General features: G+C 45.5%; 1 protein-coding gene across 1 annotated transcript; it reads right to left on the reverse strand.

Moving 5' to 3' along the window:
- Positions 1 to 16771: 16771 nt before the first annotated feature.
- Positions 16772 to 18018, reverse strand: LOC123090557 (probable esterase PIR7A). The gene is made up of 3 exons (XM_044511873.1): positions 17637 to 18018; positions 17413 to 17550; positions 16772 to 17311 (listed from the first exon to the last, which is right to left on the reverse strand). Exons 1-3 carry the CDS (start codon positions 18000 to 18002, stop codon positions 17018 to 17020), a joined length of 798 nt encoding a protein of 265 aa, XP_044367808.1. The 5' UTR covers positions 18003 to 18018; the 3' UTR covers positions 16772 to 17017.
- Between the last annotated feature and the right edge of the window lie 1790 nt (positions 18019 to 19808).

Below are 19808 nucleotides of genomic sequence, written 5' to 3' on the forward strand. Positions count from 1 at the left end.
GACGCCGTTGATACCACCGCTGATGAAGACGGCGGGGTATGTAAGGAAGATGTGGTAGTGGCACGATGTTGTCTGAGTGTCTAAGAAAGCAGAGCGATCCTCTATTCTTGGAATCACTGGACCTCGTCACGGACGGGAAGATGTACAACTTGCCGAGTCGAGCTCCGGGATGGACATGGAGGGCATTATGTTGACTGGTCATCCTAGGTTCTCTCCGCAGGGAAAATATCCTGTGATACGGTCCATAGTATGGTATCCTGCTCCAAGACGCTGAGGTACATCAAATCTGCATGCAAGACATCTGAACAAAGTACTTGACTATTTTACATATTCCCCCTTGTATATTTGCATCTTGCCACCCAAAAGCTTTGTGTACTACTGGTCATACATGTAATCTTTTTTTTTGAAACGGGCAAAAGATTTGCCACGCATATTAATTAAGAGAAAAAAGAGTTTGTGTTACAATCACCCCTTAACAATACAAGAAAGAATCACCCTTCCGGCATGATGGTTATCATGGCGGCCATGTTGCAGAACACATGGACGTTTCTCTCGTTCCAGATCGTCCATGTGGTGAGCATGGTGAGCGAGGCCATGGCCTTCCGGTTGGGGACGGAAGCATCGTGAACCCAAACAACCAATCTAAGGTGGAACTCCTCAGGGGCCAAGTGGAGGTGTCAACGTGAATGAGTTGCAGCCACGCCTTGATCAAGCCCCATAGGCGAATGGTGAACCGGCATTTGAAGAAGAGATGGTCAACCGATTCATTTTCACGCATGCATAAGGGGCACGAGCCACAATTAGGCCAACCGCGCTTGGCCAATCTATCCGTGGTCCAAACTATATTTTGGATGGCCATCCAAGCAAAAAACTTGACCTTGGATGAATCCCAAATTTTCCACACTGCATGTTCCGAGGGAGGGCGAATGAGTCCAAGAAATTGTGCTTTGTAGGCAGACTCCACCGTGTAGAGGCCAATAGTAGAATGCTTCCAAACAATGTCATCGTCAATATTCTCGTGTAGGTGAAAATCTCGGATGGTGGCCCAAAGCTCGAGAAATTGCCTGAAATGCTCTATAGAGAAACTAGACGTCACCTTGATCTTTTTAACCCAAGCACCATTCTGTAGCACTTCTCGCACCTTCCAATTCTTCCTCATGGACGCCGCGTAGATGCGAGGGGCCATGTCCATGGGTTTGCGGTTGTGCACCCATGGAGTGAAGGAAATATGCCCTAGAGGCAATAATAAAGTTATTATTTATTTCCTTATTTCATGATAAATGTTTATTATTCATGCTAGAATTGTATTAACTGGAAACATAATACATGTGTGAATACATACACAAACGTAGTGTCACTAGTATGCCTCTACTTGACTAGCTTGTTGATCAAAGATGGTTGTGTTTCCTAGCCATAGACATGAGTTGCCATTTGATTAACGGGATCACATCATTAGAAGAATGATGTGATTGACTTGACCCATTCCGTTAGCTTAGCACTTGATCATTTAGTATGTTGCTATTGCTTTCTTCATGACTTATACATGTTCCTACAACTATGAGATTATGCAACTCCCGTTTACCGGAGGAACACTTTGTGTGCTACCAAACGTCACAACATAACTGGGTGATTATAAAGGAGCTCTACAGGTGTCTTTGAAGGTACATGTTGAGTTGGCGTATTTCGAGATTAAGATTTGTCACTCCGATTGTCGGAGAGGTACCTCTGAGCCCTCTCGGTAATGCACATCACTATAAGCCTTGCAAGCAATGTGACTAATGAGTTAGTTGCAGGATGATGCATTACGTAACGACTAAAGAGACTTGCTGGTAATGAGATTGAACTAGGTATTGAGATACCAACGATCGAATCTCGGGCAAGTAACATACCGATGACAAAGGGAACAACATATGTTGTTATGCGGTTTGACCGATAAAGATCTTCGTAGAATATGTAGGAGCCAATATGAGCATCCAGGTTCCTCTATTGGTTATTGACCGGAAACATGTCTCGGTCATGTCTACATAATTCTCGAACCCATAGGGTCCGCACGCTTAAGGTTTTGATGACAGTTATATTATGAGTTTATGAGTTTTGATGTACCGAAGGAGTTCAGAGTCCCGGATGAGATCGGGAACATGACGAGGAGTCTCGAAATGGTCGAGAAGTAAAGATCGATATATTGGACGACTATATTCGGACACCGGAAGGGTTCTGAGTGATTCGGGTATTTTCGGGGGTACCAGGGAGTTACGGGAATACGAGGAAGAAGCAATGGGCCTCATGGGGCAAGTGGTGGAAGAGAGGAGGAAGGGCGCGCGGCGCCCCTAGCCCAAACCGAATTGGACTAGGGGGCCGGCCCCCTATCCTCCTTTTCCTCCCTCTCCTTCCTTCTCCTTCTCCTTCCCTTCCTTCCCCTCTCCTACTTGGACTAGGAAAGAGGGGGGAATCCTACTTGGAGTAGGATTGCCCCCCTTGGGCGCGCATCCTCCCCTTGGCCGGCCTCTCCTCCTCCCCCCTTTATATACGGAGGAGGGGGGCACCTCTAGACACAACAACAATTGATCTCTTGATCTCTTAGCCGTGTGCGGTGCCCCCCTCCACCATAGTCCTCCTCGATAATATTGTAACGGTGCTTAGGCGAAGCCCTACGATGGTAGAACATCAAGATCGTCACCACGCCGTCGTGCTGATGGAACTCTCCCTCGACACTCGGCTGGATCGGAGTTCGAGGGACGTCATCGAGCTAAACATGTGCTAGAACTCGGAGGTGCCGTAGTTTTGGTGCTTGATCGGTCGGGCCGTGAAGACGTACGACTACATCAACCGCGTTGTTCTAACGCTTCCGCTTTCGGTCTAGGAGGGTACGTGGACACACTCTCCCCTCTCGTTGCTATGCATCACCATGATCTTGCGTGTGCGTAGGAAATTTTTGAAATTAATACGTTCCCCAACAGTGGCATCCGAGCCTGGTTTTAGGCGTAGATGTTATATGCACGAGTAGAACACAAGTGAGTTGTGGGCGATACAAGTCATACTGCTTACCAGCATGTCATACTTTGGTTCGGCGGTATTGTTGGATGAAGCGGTCCGGACCGACATTATGCGTACGCTTACGTGAGACTGGTTCTACCAACATGCTTTGCACACAGGTGGCTGGCGGGTGTCTATTTCTCCAACTTTAGTTGAACCGGGTGTGGCTACGCCCGGTCCTTGCGAAGGTTAAAACAACACTAACTTGACGAACTATTGTTGTGGTTTTGATGCGTAGGTAAGAACGGTTCTTGCTCAGCCCGTAGCAGCCACGTAAAACTTGCAACAACAAAGTAGAGGACGTCTAACTTATTTTTGCAGGGCATGTTGTGATGTGATATGGTCAAGATGTGATGCTATATTTTATTGTATGAGATGATCATGTTTTGTAACCAAGTTATCGGCAACTGGCAGGAGCCATATGGTTGTCGCTTTATTGTATGAAATGCAAGCGCCCTATAATTGCTTTACTTTATCACTAAGCGGTAGCGATAGTCGTAGAAGCAATAGGTGGCGAGACGCAACGATGCTACGATGGAGATCAAGGTGTCGCGCTGGTGACGATGGTGATCACGACGGTGCTTCGGAGATTGAGATCACAAGCACAAGATGATGATGGCCATATCATATCACTTATATTGATTGCATGTGATGTTTATCCTTTATGCATCTTATCTTGCTTTGATTGGCGGTAGCATTTTAAGATGATCTCTCACTAATTATCAAGAAGTGTTCTCCCTGAGTATGCACCGTTGCGAAAGTTCTTCGTGTTGAGACACTACGTGATGATCGGGTGTGATAGGCTCTACGTTCAAATACAATGGGTGCAAAACAGTTGCACACGTGGAATACTCAGGTTAAACTTGATGAGCCTAGCATATACAGATATGGCCTCGGAACACGGAGACCGAAAGGTCGAGCGTGAATCATATAGTAGATATGATCAACATAGTGATGTTCACCATTGAAAACTACTCCATCTCACATGATGATCAGACATGGTTTAGTTGATTTGGATCACGTGATCACTTAGATGACTAGAGAGATGTCTGTCTAAGTGGGAGTTCTTAAGGAATATGATTAATTGAACTTAAATTTATCATGAACTTAGTCCTGGTAGTATTTTGCAAATTATGTTGTAGATCAATAGCTCGCGTTGTTGCTTTTATATGTTTATTTTGATATGTTCCTAGAGAAAACTGTGTTGAAAAATGTTAGTAGCAATGATGCGGATTGGATCCATGATCTGAGGATTGTCCTCATTGCTGCACAGAAGAATTATGTCCTTGATGCACCGCTAGGTGATGGACCTATTGCAGGAGCAGATGCAGACGTTATGAACGTTTGGCTAGCTCAAAATGATGACTACTTGATAGTTTAGTGCACCATGCTTAACGGCTTAGAATCGGGACTTCAAAGACGTTTTGAACGTCATGGACCATATGAGATGTTCCAGGAGTTGAAGTTAATATTTCAAGCAAATATCTGAGTTGAGAGATATGAAATCTCCAACAAGTTCTATAGCTAAAAGATGGAGGAGAATCGCTCAACTAGTGAGCATGTGCTCAGATTGTCTGGGTACTACAATCGCTTGAATCAAGTGGGAGTTAATCTTCCAGATAAGATAGTGATTGACAGAGTTCTCTAGTCACCATCACCAAGTTACTAGAACTTCGTGATGAACTATAGTATGCAAGGGATGACGAAAACGATTCCCGAGCTCTTCGTGATGTTGAAATCGACGAAGGTAGAAATCAAGAAAGAGCATCAAGTGTTGATGATTGACAAGACCACTAGTTTCAAGAAAATGGCAAAGGGAAAGAAAGGGAACTTCAAGTAGAGTGACAAGCAAGTTGTCACTCCCGCAAGGAAGCCCAAATCTGGACCAAAGCCTGAAACTGAGTGCTTCTACTGCAAAGGAAATGGTCACTGGAAGCGGAAATACCCTGAATATTTGGTGGATAAGAAGGATGGCAAAGTGAACAAGGGTATATTTGATATACAGGTTATTGATGTGTACCTTACTAGTGTTTATAGTAACCCCTGGGAATTTGATACTTATTCGGTTGCTATCATTAGTAACTCGAAACAGGAGTTACAGAATAAACAGAGATTAGTTGAAGGGGAAGTGACGATGAGTGTTGGAAGTAGTTCCAAGATTGATATGATCATCATCTCACACTCCCTAAACTTTTGAGATTAGTGTTAAACCTAAATAAATGTTATTTGGCGTTTGTGTTGAGCATGAATATGATTTGATCATGTTTATTGCAATACGGTTATTCATTTAAAGTCAGAGAATAATTGTTGTTCTGTTTACATGAATAAAACCTTCAATGGTCATACACCCAATGAAAATAGTTTGTTGGATCACGATCGTAGTGATACACATATTCATAATGTTGATGCCAAAAGATGCAAAGTTAATAATGATAGTGCAACTTATTTGTGGCACTACCGTTTGGGTCATATCGGTGTAAAGCACATGAAGAAACTCCATAAAGATGGATTTTCGGAATCACTTGGTTATGAATCATTTGATGCTTGCGAACCGTGCCTTTTTGGCAAGATGACTAAAACTTCGTTCTCCGAAACAATGTAACGAGCTACTGACTTGTTGGAAATAATACATACTGATGTATGCAGACCAACGAGTATTAAGGCTCGTGATGGGTATCGTTATTTTCTGACCTTCATAGATGATTTAAGCAGATATGAGTATATCTTCTTAATGAAGCACAAGTCTGAAACATTGAAAAGTTCAAAGAATTTCAGAGTGAAGTGGAGAATCATCGTAACAAGAAAATAAAGTTTCTACAATCTGATCGTGGAGGAGAATATTTGAGTTACGAGTTTGGCCTTCATATAAAACAATGTGGAATAGTTTCATAGCTCACGCCACCTGGAACACCACAGTGTTATGGTGTGTCTGAACGTCGTAACCGCACTTTATTAGATATGGTGAGATCTATGATGTCTCTTATCAGTTTACCAGTATTGTTTTGGGGTTATGCATTAGAGACAGCTGCATTCACTTTAAAAAGGGCACCATCAAAATCCGTTGAGACGACGCCTTATGAACTGTTGTTTGGCAAGAAATCAAAGTTGTCGTTTCTTAAAGTTTGGGGCTGCGATGCTTATGTGAAAAAGTTTCAACCAGATAAGCTCGAACCCAAATCGGAGAAGTGCGTCTTCATAGAATACCCAAAGGAAACTATTGGGTACACCTTCTATCACAGATCCAGAGGCAAGATATTTGTTGCTAAGATGGATCCTTTTGAGAGAAGAAGTTTCTCTTGAAACAAGTGAGTAGGAGGAAAGTAGAACTTGATGAGGTAACTGTACCTACTCCCTTATTGGAAAGTAGTTCATCACAAGAACCAGTTCCTGTGACAACTACACCAATCAGTGAGGAAGCTAATGATATTGATCATGAAACTTAAGGTCAAGTTACTACCGAACCTCGTAGGTCAACCAGAGTAAGATCCGCACCAGAGTGGTACGGTAATCCTATTTTGGAAGCCATGTTACTAGACCATGATGAACCTACGAACTATGAGGAAGCGATGATGAGCCCAGATTCCGCGAAATGGCTTAAGGCTATGAATCTGAGATGGGATCCATGTATGAGAACAAAGTATGGACTTTGATTGACTTGCCCAATGATTGGCAAGCCAAAGAAAATAAATGGATCTTCAAGAGGAAGACGGACGCTGATAGTTGTGTTACTATCAACAAAGCTCGAATTGTCAAAAAGGGATTTCGACAAGTTCAAGTATGATGAGATTTTCTCACTCGTATCGATGTTTAAGTCTGTCCGAATCATGTTACCAATTGCCACATTTTATGAAATCTGGCAAATGGATGTCAAAACTGCATTCCTTAATGGATTTATTAAAGAAGAGTTGTATATGATACAACCAGAAGGTTTTGTCAATCCTAAAGGTGCTAACAAAGTGTGCATGCTCCAGCAATCCATCTATGGACTAGTGCAAGCATCTCGGAGTTGGAATATACTCTTTGATAAGTTGATCAAAGCATATAGTTTTATACAGACTTACGGTGAAGCCTATATTTACAATAAAGTTAGTGGGAGCACTACCGCCTTTCTGATAAAATATGTGTTGATCAGAAATGATGTAGAATTTTTCTAGAAAGCATAAAGGAGTATTTGAAAGGAGTTCTTTAAAAGAAAGACCTCAGTAAAGCTACTTACATATTGAGCATCAAGATCTATTGAGATAGATCAAGACGCTTGATAACTTTTTCAATAAGTACATACCTTGTCAAGATTTTGAAGTAGTTCAAAATAGAACAGTCAAAGAAAGAGTTCTTGCATGTGTTGCAAAGGTGTGAAATTGTGTAAGACTCAAATCCCGACCACGGCAGAAAATAGAAAAGAGAATGAAAGTCATTCCCTATGCTTCAGTCATAGGTTCTATAAAGTATGCTATGCTATGTACCAGACCTATTGTATACCTTGCTCTGAATTTGGCAAGGGAGTACAATAGTGATCTAGGAGGAGATCACTGGACATTGGTCAAGATATCCTTAGTGAGGACTAAGGAAATATTTTTCGATTATGGAGGTGATAAAAGATCCCGTCGTAAAAAGTTATATCGGTGCAAGCTTTCACACCGATCCAGATGACTCTAAGTCTCAATCTGGATACATATTGAAAGTGGGAGCAATTAGCTAGAGTAGCTCCGTACAAAGCATTGTAGACATAGAATATTTGCAAAATACATACGGCTCTGAATGTGACAGACCCGTTGACTAAGCTTCTCTCACGAGCAAAACATGATCACACCTTAGTAATCTTTGGGTGTTAATCACATAGCAATGTGAACTAGATATTGACTCTAGTAAACCTTTTGGGTGTTGGTCACACAACGATGTGAACTATGGGTGTTAATCACATGTAGATGTGAACATTAGTGTTAAATCACATGGTGATGTGAACTAGATTATTGACTCTAGTGCAAGTGGGAGACTGAAGGAAATATGCCCTAGAGGCAATAATAAAGTTATTATTTATTTCCTTATTTCATGATAAATGTTTATTATTCATGCTAGAATTGTATTAACTGGAAACATAATACATGTGTGAATACATAGACAAACATAGTGTCACTTGTATGCCTCTACTTGACTAGCTTGTTGATCAAAGATGGTTGTGTTTCCTAGCCATAGCATGGTGAGCGAGGTCATGGCCTTCCGGTTGGGGACGGAAGCATCGGTGAACCCAAGCCACCTATCTAAGGTGGAACTCCTCAGGGGCCAAGTGGAGGTGTCAACGTGAATGAGTTGCAGCCACGCCTTGATCAAACCCCATAGGCGAATGGTGAACCGGCATTTGAAGAAGAGATGGTCAACCGATTCATTCTCACGCATGCATAAGGGGCACGAGCCACAATTAGGCCAACCGCGCTTGGCCAATCTATCCGTGGTCCAAACTATATTTTGGATGGCCAGCCAAGCAAAAAACTTGACCTTGGATGAAGCCCAAATTTTCCACACTGCATGTTCTGAGGGAGAGCGAATGAGTCCAAGAAATTGTGCTTTGTAGGCGGACTCCACCATGTAGAGGCCAATAGTAGAATGCTTCCAAACAATGTCATCGTCAATATTCTCGTGTAGGTGAAAATCTCGGATGGTGGCCCAAAGCTCGAGAAATTGCCTGAAATGCTCTATAGAGAAACTAGACATCACCTTGATCTTTTTAACCCAAGCACCATTCTGTAGCACTTCTCACACCTTCCAATTCTTCCTCATGGACGCCGCATAGATGCGAGGGGCCATGTCCATGGGTTTGCGGTTGTGCACCCATGGAGTGAAGGAAATATGCCCTAGAGGCAATAATAAAGTTATTATTTATTTCCTTATTTCACGATAAATGTTTATTATTCATGCTAGAATTGTATTAACTGGAAACATAATACATGTGTGAATACATAGACAAACGTAGTGTCACTAGTATGCCTCTACTTGACTAGCTTGTTGATGAAAGATGGTTGTGTTTCCTAGCCATAGACATGAGTTGTCATTTGATTAACGGGATCAAATCATTAGAAGAATGATGTGATTGACTTGACCCATTCCGTTAGCTTAGCACTTGATCGTTTAGTATGTTGCTATTGCTTTCTTCATGACTTATACATGTTCCTACAACTATGAGATTATGCAACTCCCGTTTACCGGAGGAACACTTTGTGTGCTACCAAACGTCACAACATAACTGGGTGATTATAAAGGAGCTTTACAGGTGTCTCTGAAGGTACATGTTGAGTTGGCGTATTTCGAGATTAGGATTTGTCACTCCGATTGTCGGAGAGGTACCTTTGAGCCCTCTCGGTAATGCACATCATAAGCCCTGCAAGCAATGTGACTAATGAGTTAGTTGCGGGATGATGCATTACGTAACAAGTAAAGAGACTTGCCGGTAATGAGATTGAACTAGGTATTGAGATACCGACGATCGAATCTCATGCAAGTAACATACCGATGACAAAGGGAACAACGTATGTTGTTATGCGGTTTGACCGATAAAGATCTTCGTAGAATATGTAGGAGTCAATATGAGCATCCATGTTACGCTATTGGTTATTGACCGGAAACGTGTTTCGGTCATCTCTACATAATTCTCGAACCCGTAGGGTCCGCACGCTTAAGGTTTCGATGACAGTTATATTATGAGTTTATGAGTTTTGATGTAGCGAAGGAGTTCGGATTCCCGGATGAGATCGGGGACATGACGAGGAGTCTCGAAATGGTCGAGAAGTAAAGATCGATATATTGGACGACTATATTCGGACACCGGAAGGGTTCTGAGTGATTCGGGTATTTTCGGGGGTACCGGGGAGTTACGGGAATATGAGGAAGAAGCAATGGGCCTCATGGGCCAAGTGGTGGAAGAGAGGAGGCAGGGCGCGCGGCCTCCCTAGTCCAAACCGAATTGGACTAGGGGGCCGCCCCCCCTATCCTCCTTTTCCTCCCTGTCCTTCCTTCTCCTTCTCCTTCCCTTCCTTCCCCTCTCCTACTTGGACTAGGAAAGAGGGGGGAATCCTACTTGGAGTAGGATTGCCCCCCTTGGGCGCGCATCCTCCCCTTGGCCGGCCCTCTCCTCCTCCCCCCTTTATATACGGAGGAGGGGGGCACCTCTAGACACAACAACAATTGATCTCTTGATCTCTTAGCCGTGTGCGGTGCCCCCCTCCACCATAGTCCTCCTCGATAATATTGTAGCGGTGCTTAGGCGAAGCCCCGCGACGGTAGAACATCAAGTTCGTCACCACGCCGTCGTGCTGACGGAACTCTCCCTCGACACTCGGCTGGATCGGAGTTCAAGGGACGTCATCGAGCTGAACGTGTGCTAGAACTCGGAGGTGCCGTAGTATCGGTGCTTGATCGGTCGGGCCGTGAAGACGTACGACTACATCAACCGTGTTGTTCTAACGCTTCCGCTTTCGGTCTACGAGGGTACGTGGACACACTCTCCCCTCTCGTTGCTATGAATCACCATGATCTTGCGTGTGCGTAGGAAATTTTTAAAATTACTATGTTCCCCAACATGGAGAGTCCCAAAAGGGGGTGCACGCACCATTTCCCACAATAATAGTTGAGGAGGCATAGAAGAAGTTGTAGTCTGCATCCTCTCATGGGTTGCCCATGCCAACCACATCTTAGTTGGCTCCTTCCACTCAAACCAAATCCAACAAGCCTAAGCGCCCTAGCAAATTTCTCCGTTTTTAGCACTCCAAGACCCCCATTGGCGATTGGGCGGCAAATGGTGTCCCAATTAACTTTGCATTTGGCCCCGGTGGTCTTGTCCATTCCTTCCCAAAGGAGCGCTCGCTCAAGCTTGTTGATATTTTTGAGGGTGCTTGGAGGGACGATGAGCAAAGAGATGAAGTAGATGGCTTGGGAGGCAAGCACTGACTTGACCAAGGCGGTGCGTCCCATAGAAGTGATGTTTTGCTCGTCCCAAGGGACCAACTTTGCCGCAGCCTTATCCTCCAGGAACTGAAAGTCCACCTTTCCGAGCCGCCACACAGAGAGCGGGAGACCTAAATATTTCATGGTGAAGGATCTGCGTGCCGCCGGGAAGTTTTGAAGGATGTCAGGTAGGTTGATGTGCCCACAACGAATCAGGGCGACCGAGCTCTTGTGAAAGTTGGTGGCTAGAATGGTGACATCACCAAAAAGACAAATGATATTGGAGAGGTGGTCAATATCGTGCTTGATGGGTGCCATGAAAATCGCCACGTCGAATACATAAGGCGAGGTTAATAAAAGAATCCCACGACCATGAATCTTATAAAATAATCCTGTAGTAGCTACCATCTCGAAAATTCTTTGGAGTGGGTCGATCGCGATCACAAATAGCAGGGGGATAGAGGGTCCTCCTGCCGGAGACCCTGGCCATGGAAGATGGGGCTGCCAGCGACGCAATTAAGAAGAATCCGCGATGAAGAGGAGCAAAGTAGGGTGGTGATCCAATCTTGAAAAATGCTTGGGAACCCCCTACGACAAAGGAGGTTGATGATAATACTCCCACTTGACTGAATCAAACGCCTTATGAATGTCCAACTTGAAGAGAAGCGAAGGTGTTTTGCACTTGTGGAGCTCCACGCAAGATTCCTCACATACATGAATTTGTCGTGGATGCTTCTTGTCTTGATGAATGCACTATGTGCGTTGGAGACAAGGCGGAGCATGTGGTGACTAAAACGGATGGCGGGGACCTTTGCAATGATTCTTGGGAATAGCATGAATCATACTAATCGGACGGTAGTTGGAGATTTCTTCAGCCCCATCCTTTTTGGGGAGTAGGATAATGTTTGCGGAGTTGACCCAATGAAGGTTGGCAGTGCGGAGGTTACCGAAGCAAAAGATGGCCCGCATAACATCATGTTTGATGATGCCCCAACAGTTCTTGAAGAACAGCTCGGTGAAGCCATCCGGGTGCAAACTCTTTTTCCTGATTACAGAAGAGACAGTAACTCACAAGTTAATGCGTAAATAAAGGCGAATCAATAGCATTGTACTGCAGAAGGTAGACTGGAGCTGAATGCACAATAAAAGGTACATCTCATATGCATTTTAATGTGGATTGACAACAACCATTTCAGCAAATATTCAGACATTTTCACAACAATCCTTGACAAGATTAGTGGACTGGTTATTCACTTATTTGACAAGGAAGTTGCAAGGAGGCTGTGAACTTCTTGAAAAAAGGACGTTCGGAACTTTTATTAATGTGATTATGGTCGTTGCAAGGAAGTTCGGAACTGCATGTTTTATTACTTGTACGTACAAGTAATAAGTAGCCTTGGCACCAAATAATCTTATTGTACCAAGATTTTTCTTTAAAAAGAAGAAAAGGACGAGAGGGGCGAGCACCTCCGGCATATTTTTGTAGAAGAAGCGAGAAACCGATTGAAATATCAACTCCCCATGGCGATTGAATTCGGCTGGCATCAGGGGATGTCACAGCCAAGATTTTCGCGCGCCGACGGTTGAGGACGGTGGCGGAGGCGGCGGGGGCGCCACTGCCGAGATTTTCGCGCGGCGGCGGGGGCGTCACTGCCGAGATTTTCGCGCGGCGGCGGTTGAGGGAGATGGCGAAGGCGGTGAGGGCGCCACTGCCAAGTTCGCACGGCGGCGGTTGAGGGCGGTGGCGGAGGCGGCGGGGGCGCCGCCGGAGCCGGCAGGAGGTGGGGAGTTCGTTGCCGGACTTGAACGAGGAGGAGGGGGCTGGGCGGAGGACGGCTGCGAATAGACAGAGGTCAGCGGCAAATAGGACCCGATGCCGCGCAGGATCTCGAGATCTAAATATGAGGAGCGCAATGTCGTAGCAGTTGTTTGACACGACGTCGGCTCAGCCTGCTCCGGCGACATTGACCATGACAAAGAGGGTGCACGCTAGGTAGCTGCGCGTGATGGAGCCAGGTGCATGAGCACACAAGTGGCGACCTCATGCCATGTGTGGCCCCACGAGTGTTTTTTGAGGGAAGTGGCCTGACGAGCTAAGTTGTGGCCATGACGACAAACGCGCACGTGTCAGTGACATCCCAACCCTAAAAAGCGGCATCAGGCCCACTCACACACTATGTGGACCCGAGCTTTGCTACACTCACGGGCATAATTTTTACTGTGTTCACGGGGTGGCTTAGCTGGAATAACATGATTGGGAGAAATAAGTGTGAGGGGCGCACACCCCCTGAAAATCAGGGGGGCAAAGATTAGTTAATGAAGGACAGTCCATAAACTCCCCGTATTAGTCCGTGCGTTTAGAACTTTCGATGTGGACCCTACCTACGCCTACGCAATAGTAGCTCTCTATAGCTTTTGTCCACGCTCGCGTAAAAACAATGACTTGGGTATTTAGAGCATGGTTAATAATATAGCCAGCTGCTGGCTATATGATGTTGCCATGTCATATATAGTCAAGCTTATAGTCAACAAGTACAATAGGTAGATATAAATATGTACTACTTTGTTGATACATGGCCCACCCCACTCTCTCACAAAGTACCTAGGAGCACGTGCTGTAGCCGGCTGTTAACTAGTAGCCCGCTTCTCTTCTCTCTCCTCTTCTCTCTCTTCCAAGTAAGCAAGAATGTAATATTTAATGTCTTACAGCCCGCCTACATCACCTTATTGTACTTGCTCTTAAGTTGAGCTCACTCCCACACAATCAACAATATGATAAAGAACTGCAGCTATAGTATCCTGTGAGCTACAGTGCCTCAGGAATTTTGGGGATTCCACCGTTCTATGGTTCTATTAGGAGTAAAGATGAAAGGGTTTAGGGTTTCATTAGCATCAATTTATGCTAACCTAGGCATAACAAATCATTGGATCTAAGTAATCAAGACCTAAAAAGAGGAATTAAGTAAGAATTACCATGAAATAAACCTAAATAGAATTATGCCTAATTAGTCATTAATCATAATTAGTTTATAGAAATTGATGCAAAATAGACAAGATTAACAACAACAAAACAATTAGCACTAATTGACCACAAGTGGCACTACCAAATGTGTAATTAGGGATTTAACTTGAACATTTCGTACCAAATCGGCCAAAATCGAGATCAATCAAGGCCTAATGTTATCCAATACACGTCAACCAGACCGTAATTTAGTGTAAACTATGTTAGAGTTGTGTCGAATATAGTGTACAAGGTAGGTTACAGTTGGACTTGTAGTTGTATTGTGTTTACATAGGATATGGAGTCGTGTCCTAGTAGGACACTTGTATCCTAGGCTTCTCATATATAGCGGGGCTAGACACACGATGTAACCTATGCCAACATAATATCACAGGCGCGCAAGAGGGGAGCCGGCGACGTGTGCCGGCGCCCGGGTGGCCGGTGTGCAGTATTGTGATAGTGTCACGGGGAGGAGCGCCCGTAGTCAAGCCCCGGGGAGATAGCCATATCGGTGAACCTCGTTAACAAATCTCGGTGTCGTGCCTCGTGTGATTGCTTGGTCCCCGGATGATCAACGGTATGCCTCGAATTTATTCTAATAAGTGGTATCATGAGCAAGGTTCAAACAAGGCCGTGGTTGTTGATCTGGAGGAAGCATCGGAGGCACGTGTGGGTGTGGCAAATCGGATCGATAGGCAAGCGGCGAAAGCATCGGGTGGCAGCACGGTGGTCAGGCGCTTTGAGCAAAGGGCTTGTGCGGGCAGTGGCCCACATGCGGGCGCTGACGGGTAGCGAGGCCCAGGCTATGTATATCAATTCTAAGGAAGCTATGCACTTACGAGATTTGTTTGAAGACAAAAAGAGGACCGTGTCCTCACGTGACACATTGGCAGGCAAATCAACTAGCGAACTAGAAAATCACAAGGGATAGTCCATTAGAAGGCAAGGGCAGAAAGGCAAAGCTATCATCTTAGGGTTGAGCCAAGGAGCGGATCACGTGAAGACCAGCTAGTTGGAATTGCTAGTAGTATGCGGAGGTTCTGTTCGTCTACTTGAGGAATCACTCGCAAAGCTGAGACAATTTTTCACTGGGTCAGCCGTACAAAGGACCATGGCGCCAACGGGTACCAGGTTTGAGGTGGAGAAGTTTGACGGAATGAAAACCTTGGGTTATGGTAGACACGGGTGAAAGATATGTTGGCACAACAGGGATGCTTGAAGGTGTTGCCGGAAGTCATGTCAGCTGAGATGGAATTATCATGTGATGGATGAAAATTCATGAAAGACGATTTGGGAGCCTTGAGCGTGTCGTGCAGCCGGACAAGTTCCGCTGGGTCGGACTAGATAGTCTGACGGATCGACGCAAGTCGGTTGATACAGAAGACGGTGGTGGGATCGGCGACAACGACATAGGAGCGTGATGCTGATGGTGACCGACTTCTGGGGCGTGGAAACACGTGGCACGGGCATGAGGGCTTGTGTGGCTTCGACAAGACTATGGCGCGGGGTTGGTTCAAGGTGATGTACACACAGAGCTTGAAGTCGACGGGGCGCGAGGGTGGACTGATCATCTACCATGGAGTCATGTTGAAGGTGGAGCTGGATTGAGGGGCTACGACGTAAGTGCACGGGGCATGGAGACGGGCCAGGGCTCTGGTGGTCATACATGTGGTGAGACAACTGTGAATTTGACTCGGAATGACTACAAGCAACGGTGAAATTCCTTCAAGTTTCAGACAGGCGGTCAAGAAAGGAGCGGTGATGTTGAGTTTAGGTAACTCTTATGTGTGACATCCAATATGTGACTTGTTCACTTTCACGCATGTCAGTAATCGGTGTGTGATGGCGTTGGACTGATACTCTGGAAGTTGGAAGCGCAAACTAGAGTAACAAGGAACTTAACTTTGCTCGAGTATTGACTATGGTCATGAAAAGAAGGGACTACAAGTTGCAGGTGGAGTCACATGGAGTCTTTGGAGTAGCAACGGTACTCATGGGATAAGCTCAAGTCCAATGTACATGGAAGTTTGGCGCATGGACAAATCCAGGGTGGTGAAGAATATTCGCCATGGTGGGGTTTGTTAGAGTTGTGTCGAATATAGTGTACAAGGTAGGTTACAGTTGGACTTGTAGTTGTATTGTGTTTACATAGGATATGGAGTCGTGTCCTAGTAAGACACTTGTATCCTAGACTTCTCATATATAGCGGGGCTAGACACACGATGTAACATATGCCAACATAATAGCACATGCGCGCAAGGGGGAGCCGGCGACGTGTGCCGGCGCCTAGGTGGCCGGTGTGCGGTATTGTGACGGTGTCACGGGGAGGAGCGCCCGTAGTCAAGCCCCGGGGATGTAGCCATATCGATGAACCTCGTTAACAAATCTCGGTATCGTGCCTCGTATGATTGCTTGGTCCTGGAATGATCAACGGTTCGAATTTATTCTAACAAACTAACTAAAACAGAGGGAGTAAGGAGATCCTGCATTATATATTTATATTGCACCATCGTGGCTCAATCGTAGATTTACGATGAATGTATCGTAATTTCAATGCTTGAAGTTTCCTTGTGCAGGCAATCACTAATTAATATTCCCACCGTCTTAAAATAAGTGTCTTGAGCTTAGTACAAATTTATATTAGAGCTAGTATAAAGTTGAGACACTTATTTTAAAACGGCGGGAGTATGATACTATTTCGACTTCCTGCGATGTCGATGAAGAAACAAATTGACCTACGAGGTAAGACAGCTCCCCAACATTTTGCACACGGAAAACCTTGTCACATAGGTTGAGAAAACCCCCCGCAAAAAAAAAAAAAAAACATAGGTTGAGAAAACCCTCAAACCCTTGTCTCACTCTTACACTGCGGCATCGTGACCTGTGTGAGAACCAACAACTAGGCCATGCCTTAGGCCCGTGATTGTCGCAAGGGACCGATGAGGGCTCAATCTGAAATTCTCTTCCACGAAAAGTTCAACGTGGGACCTGAGGAATTATTTTTAACCTCAGTCTGAAATTGGCTTCCACTGAAGCCATCTAACCAACTCAGCTTCCTGGGTAGTACTTGTTGGCAATCACCATGAGTAATTCTGAGAGCTCCCTCGACTTTGAGAAGATGGGCATATGATCAGCTCCCTGCAATCCCACGACTTCAGTGCCGGGGTTCCACGAGGCCATCAGCCGCTGCATCTCCGCCGGCTTCCACTCGTCGTCCTCGGCCACGACGTACACACGCCTCACCCCTCCGTACCTCGCCGACGTCAGGACGTCCCCGTTCATCGTGTCGTCATTTAGGAACCGCCGTGACGGCCTCACCATCGCAATTCCCAGGGTCAGATCCTGCATTATACGTATTATATTGCACCATACATCAGATCAGAGGAAGGAAGTATAAGGAGAAATTGAGGAACAAACGGCCACTGAAAAGTAATAACATATACCTCAGGAGGGCTCAGCTGATACACTCTCCGCGCCATGTACTTTGGTCCGAACAGAAACGTCTTATCCGGATTCCGGGGATCACCGGTGCTTCCGAGCGTGCAATCCATGAAGAAATCTGGCCCTTTCCCTTGCGATAGCTAACAGTTTTCGTACTATGATTAATGGTCAGGAAGAAAATGGAAGCTACTGTAATTTGCATTTGCGTACACGGGATTTCGAGTACCTGTTTGAACGCGTACGTCATGGGCTTCCCTGCGGCGGGCATGGTGGCCGTGACAAACACGGCCACGGAGACTTTTTCCGGGTGCCTCTCCATGGCCAGCGCGAGGCTCTGCCCGCCAAAGCTGTGGGCGACGAGGACCGCCTTCTCGCCCTCCGGCAGCGCCGCCACTGCGTCCAGCAGCGGCCGGCTGTACTCCTCGAAGGACGCCACCTCCTCGCCGCGCCCGGGGCTGGCGCCGCACCCGGCCATGTCCATCGCGGTAACGCGGTGGCCGGCGGCCTCCAGGGCGGTGGCCACCCTGTACCAGGACCACGCGCCGTGACAGACGCCGTGGATCAGGACGAAGTGGTTCTTGCCGCCTTCCATCCCCGAGCTCACTCGATCCAAGTCAGCGTGTGAAAATTATCTGAGCTCGTGTACGTTCCTCGATCTTTCGGTTCGGGTACCTGTTTTCTCATCAGGCCCTTATTAGGTCCGCTAATTAAGAATGCTAAAAGGCGGCATGAATCGGTTTTTTATCTGATCATGAATCGCCTGCTGTCGTCCACTAGAATCCACTAGATGGTGCCTTTAAAAAGTCAGTATTCACCCTAAAAAAGTCAGTATTCTACACGCATGGTTGCAAATTTTCAGGGTTTTCGTCAAAACAGGTCCGGTCCGATTTAAGCAGATGAAAGGTTTTCGGCCAAAATTTTAAATTTTTGGAAAATTTATTATATTTAAAAAAACTGTATGAATAAAAAAATATGGTTAGAGAAGTTTATCAAAACAAACATGTTTGATCGACAAAAAAAATCAAGAAAGAAGAAATGAAGAAAAATAATTAAAAGAAAGAGAAACTAACCCTTATCCTTTTCTCCGGTGGTCCAGAGCTCATTCCACCCTCAACGCTCGCCTCCCTCCATCCCCACCACCGCTTCCCTCCATCCCGGCCAAATCAGACGCCCCTGCCTCCAAACCCCGGCTAACGGTGTGGCTCGGGTGGCTAGCCGAGCGGTCCTCCTGGGGGACGAGGAGGTGCGGCTACCACTTGGCTAGCCATGAATGGTGGAGGGCTAGCCAGGGTTTAGGTGCGGCTAGCCGGCATCCGTTCGTCCTCTCCTCCTCCCCAACCACATCTAAATGTTCTGTTATTTAAAAAAACAATGTAGTCATATGCTCTGTTTAATTGCATGATTGAAACTAGAAAATCTACATACCATTTTTATGTAGAGGAAAAAACCGAGTGGTAAATTGAGAAACCCCTTGGCTTACCGAATGGCATTTCGACAAATTTCGTTTGAATTGGATATTTACCTTTCAAGCGATTTACCAATCGGGTTTTACAGTTTTTGTGAAAACCATTAAATTGGTCACGAGAAGTTTGAGTGGTTGTGTCAAATATTGTAATCGTGATAGACAGGGAAGAAAACGTTACATGGCACAATCATACACGCAAATGTGCACGATCTCCTATATACAGAGCAATCTACATTTAGCAACATGCATATCAGTCCATTAGGCTCATTAAGGTACAACCCACCTATGACACTCCTGAGTCAATCGTGCACTAATCATACATGCAAATGTGCACGATCAAGATCAGAGACTCACAGAAAGATATCACAACAGAACTCTAAACACAAATTCAAACATAAGGGAGTTATATTACAAACAAAGGGTCATGAGGACCCGAATACGTAAGTCAGCGAAAGCAACAATATATGAGTACAAACATAACTAGACAAGTTTGCCTTAAGAAGCTAAGCAAAACAACGTCATGCGCCACCTGCCCGCACACCTGACCCGCAAAAATGTCCGTATAGCCGTGAGGGTCAGCTCTGATACCAAATTGTAACACCCTGTTACGCCCGTGGGATCAAGACTAGCCACACAAATCAACACTAGTTTTTCTTGTGCACTTTGTACTTACTCGTGCGCACCTAGGAGCTACTTCCTGGTCAGTCACCCATCCTAGAATTACCCCAAGCCAAGCACGTTTAACTTTGGAGTTCTTTTCGAATGGGCTCCCGAAAAAGAAGCAATTCCTTGTTAATATGAGTAGTCTATTATTCCTATTAAGCTAGGATCTCATATAAAAACTAGATCAAAAGGGCGTAGGCCTCCTGCCCGGGGCCTCCAAACTACTCCTGGTCATCGGTCTCCTTGTAGTAATCATCCTCGAGATTCTCT

The sequence above is a fragment of the Triticum aestivum genome, chromosome 1B, assembly GCF_018294505.1.
Source record: "Triticum aestivum cultivar Chinese Spring chromosome 1B, IWGSC CS RefSeq v2.1, whole genome shotgun sequence".
NCBI classification, from domain to species: Eukaryota; Viridiplantae; Streptophyta; class Magnoliopsida; order Poales; family Poaceae; genus Triticum; species Triticum aestivum.

Bases quoted from the DNA above. Each gene is read 5' to 3' on its own strand.
- LOC123090557 (XM_044511873.1), bottom strand. From the start codon at position 18,002: ATGGAAGGCGGCAAGAACCACTTCGTCCTGATCCACGGCGTCTGTCAC. The intron at 17,551-17,636 runs GTACTCGAAATC...GAAAACTGTTAG, and splicing joins TGACGTACGCGTTCAAACAG to CTATCGCAAGGGAAAGGGCC. The intron at 17,312-17,412 runs GTATATGTTATT...CGTATAATGCAG, and splicing joins ATCAGCTGAGCCCTCCTGAG to GATCTGACCCTGGGAATTGC.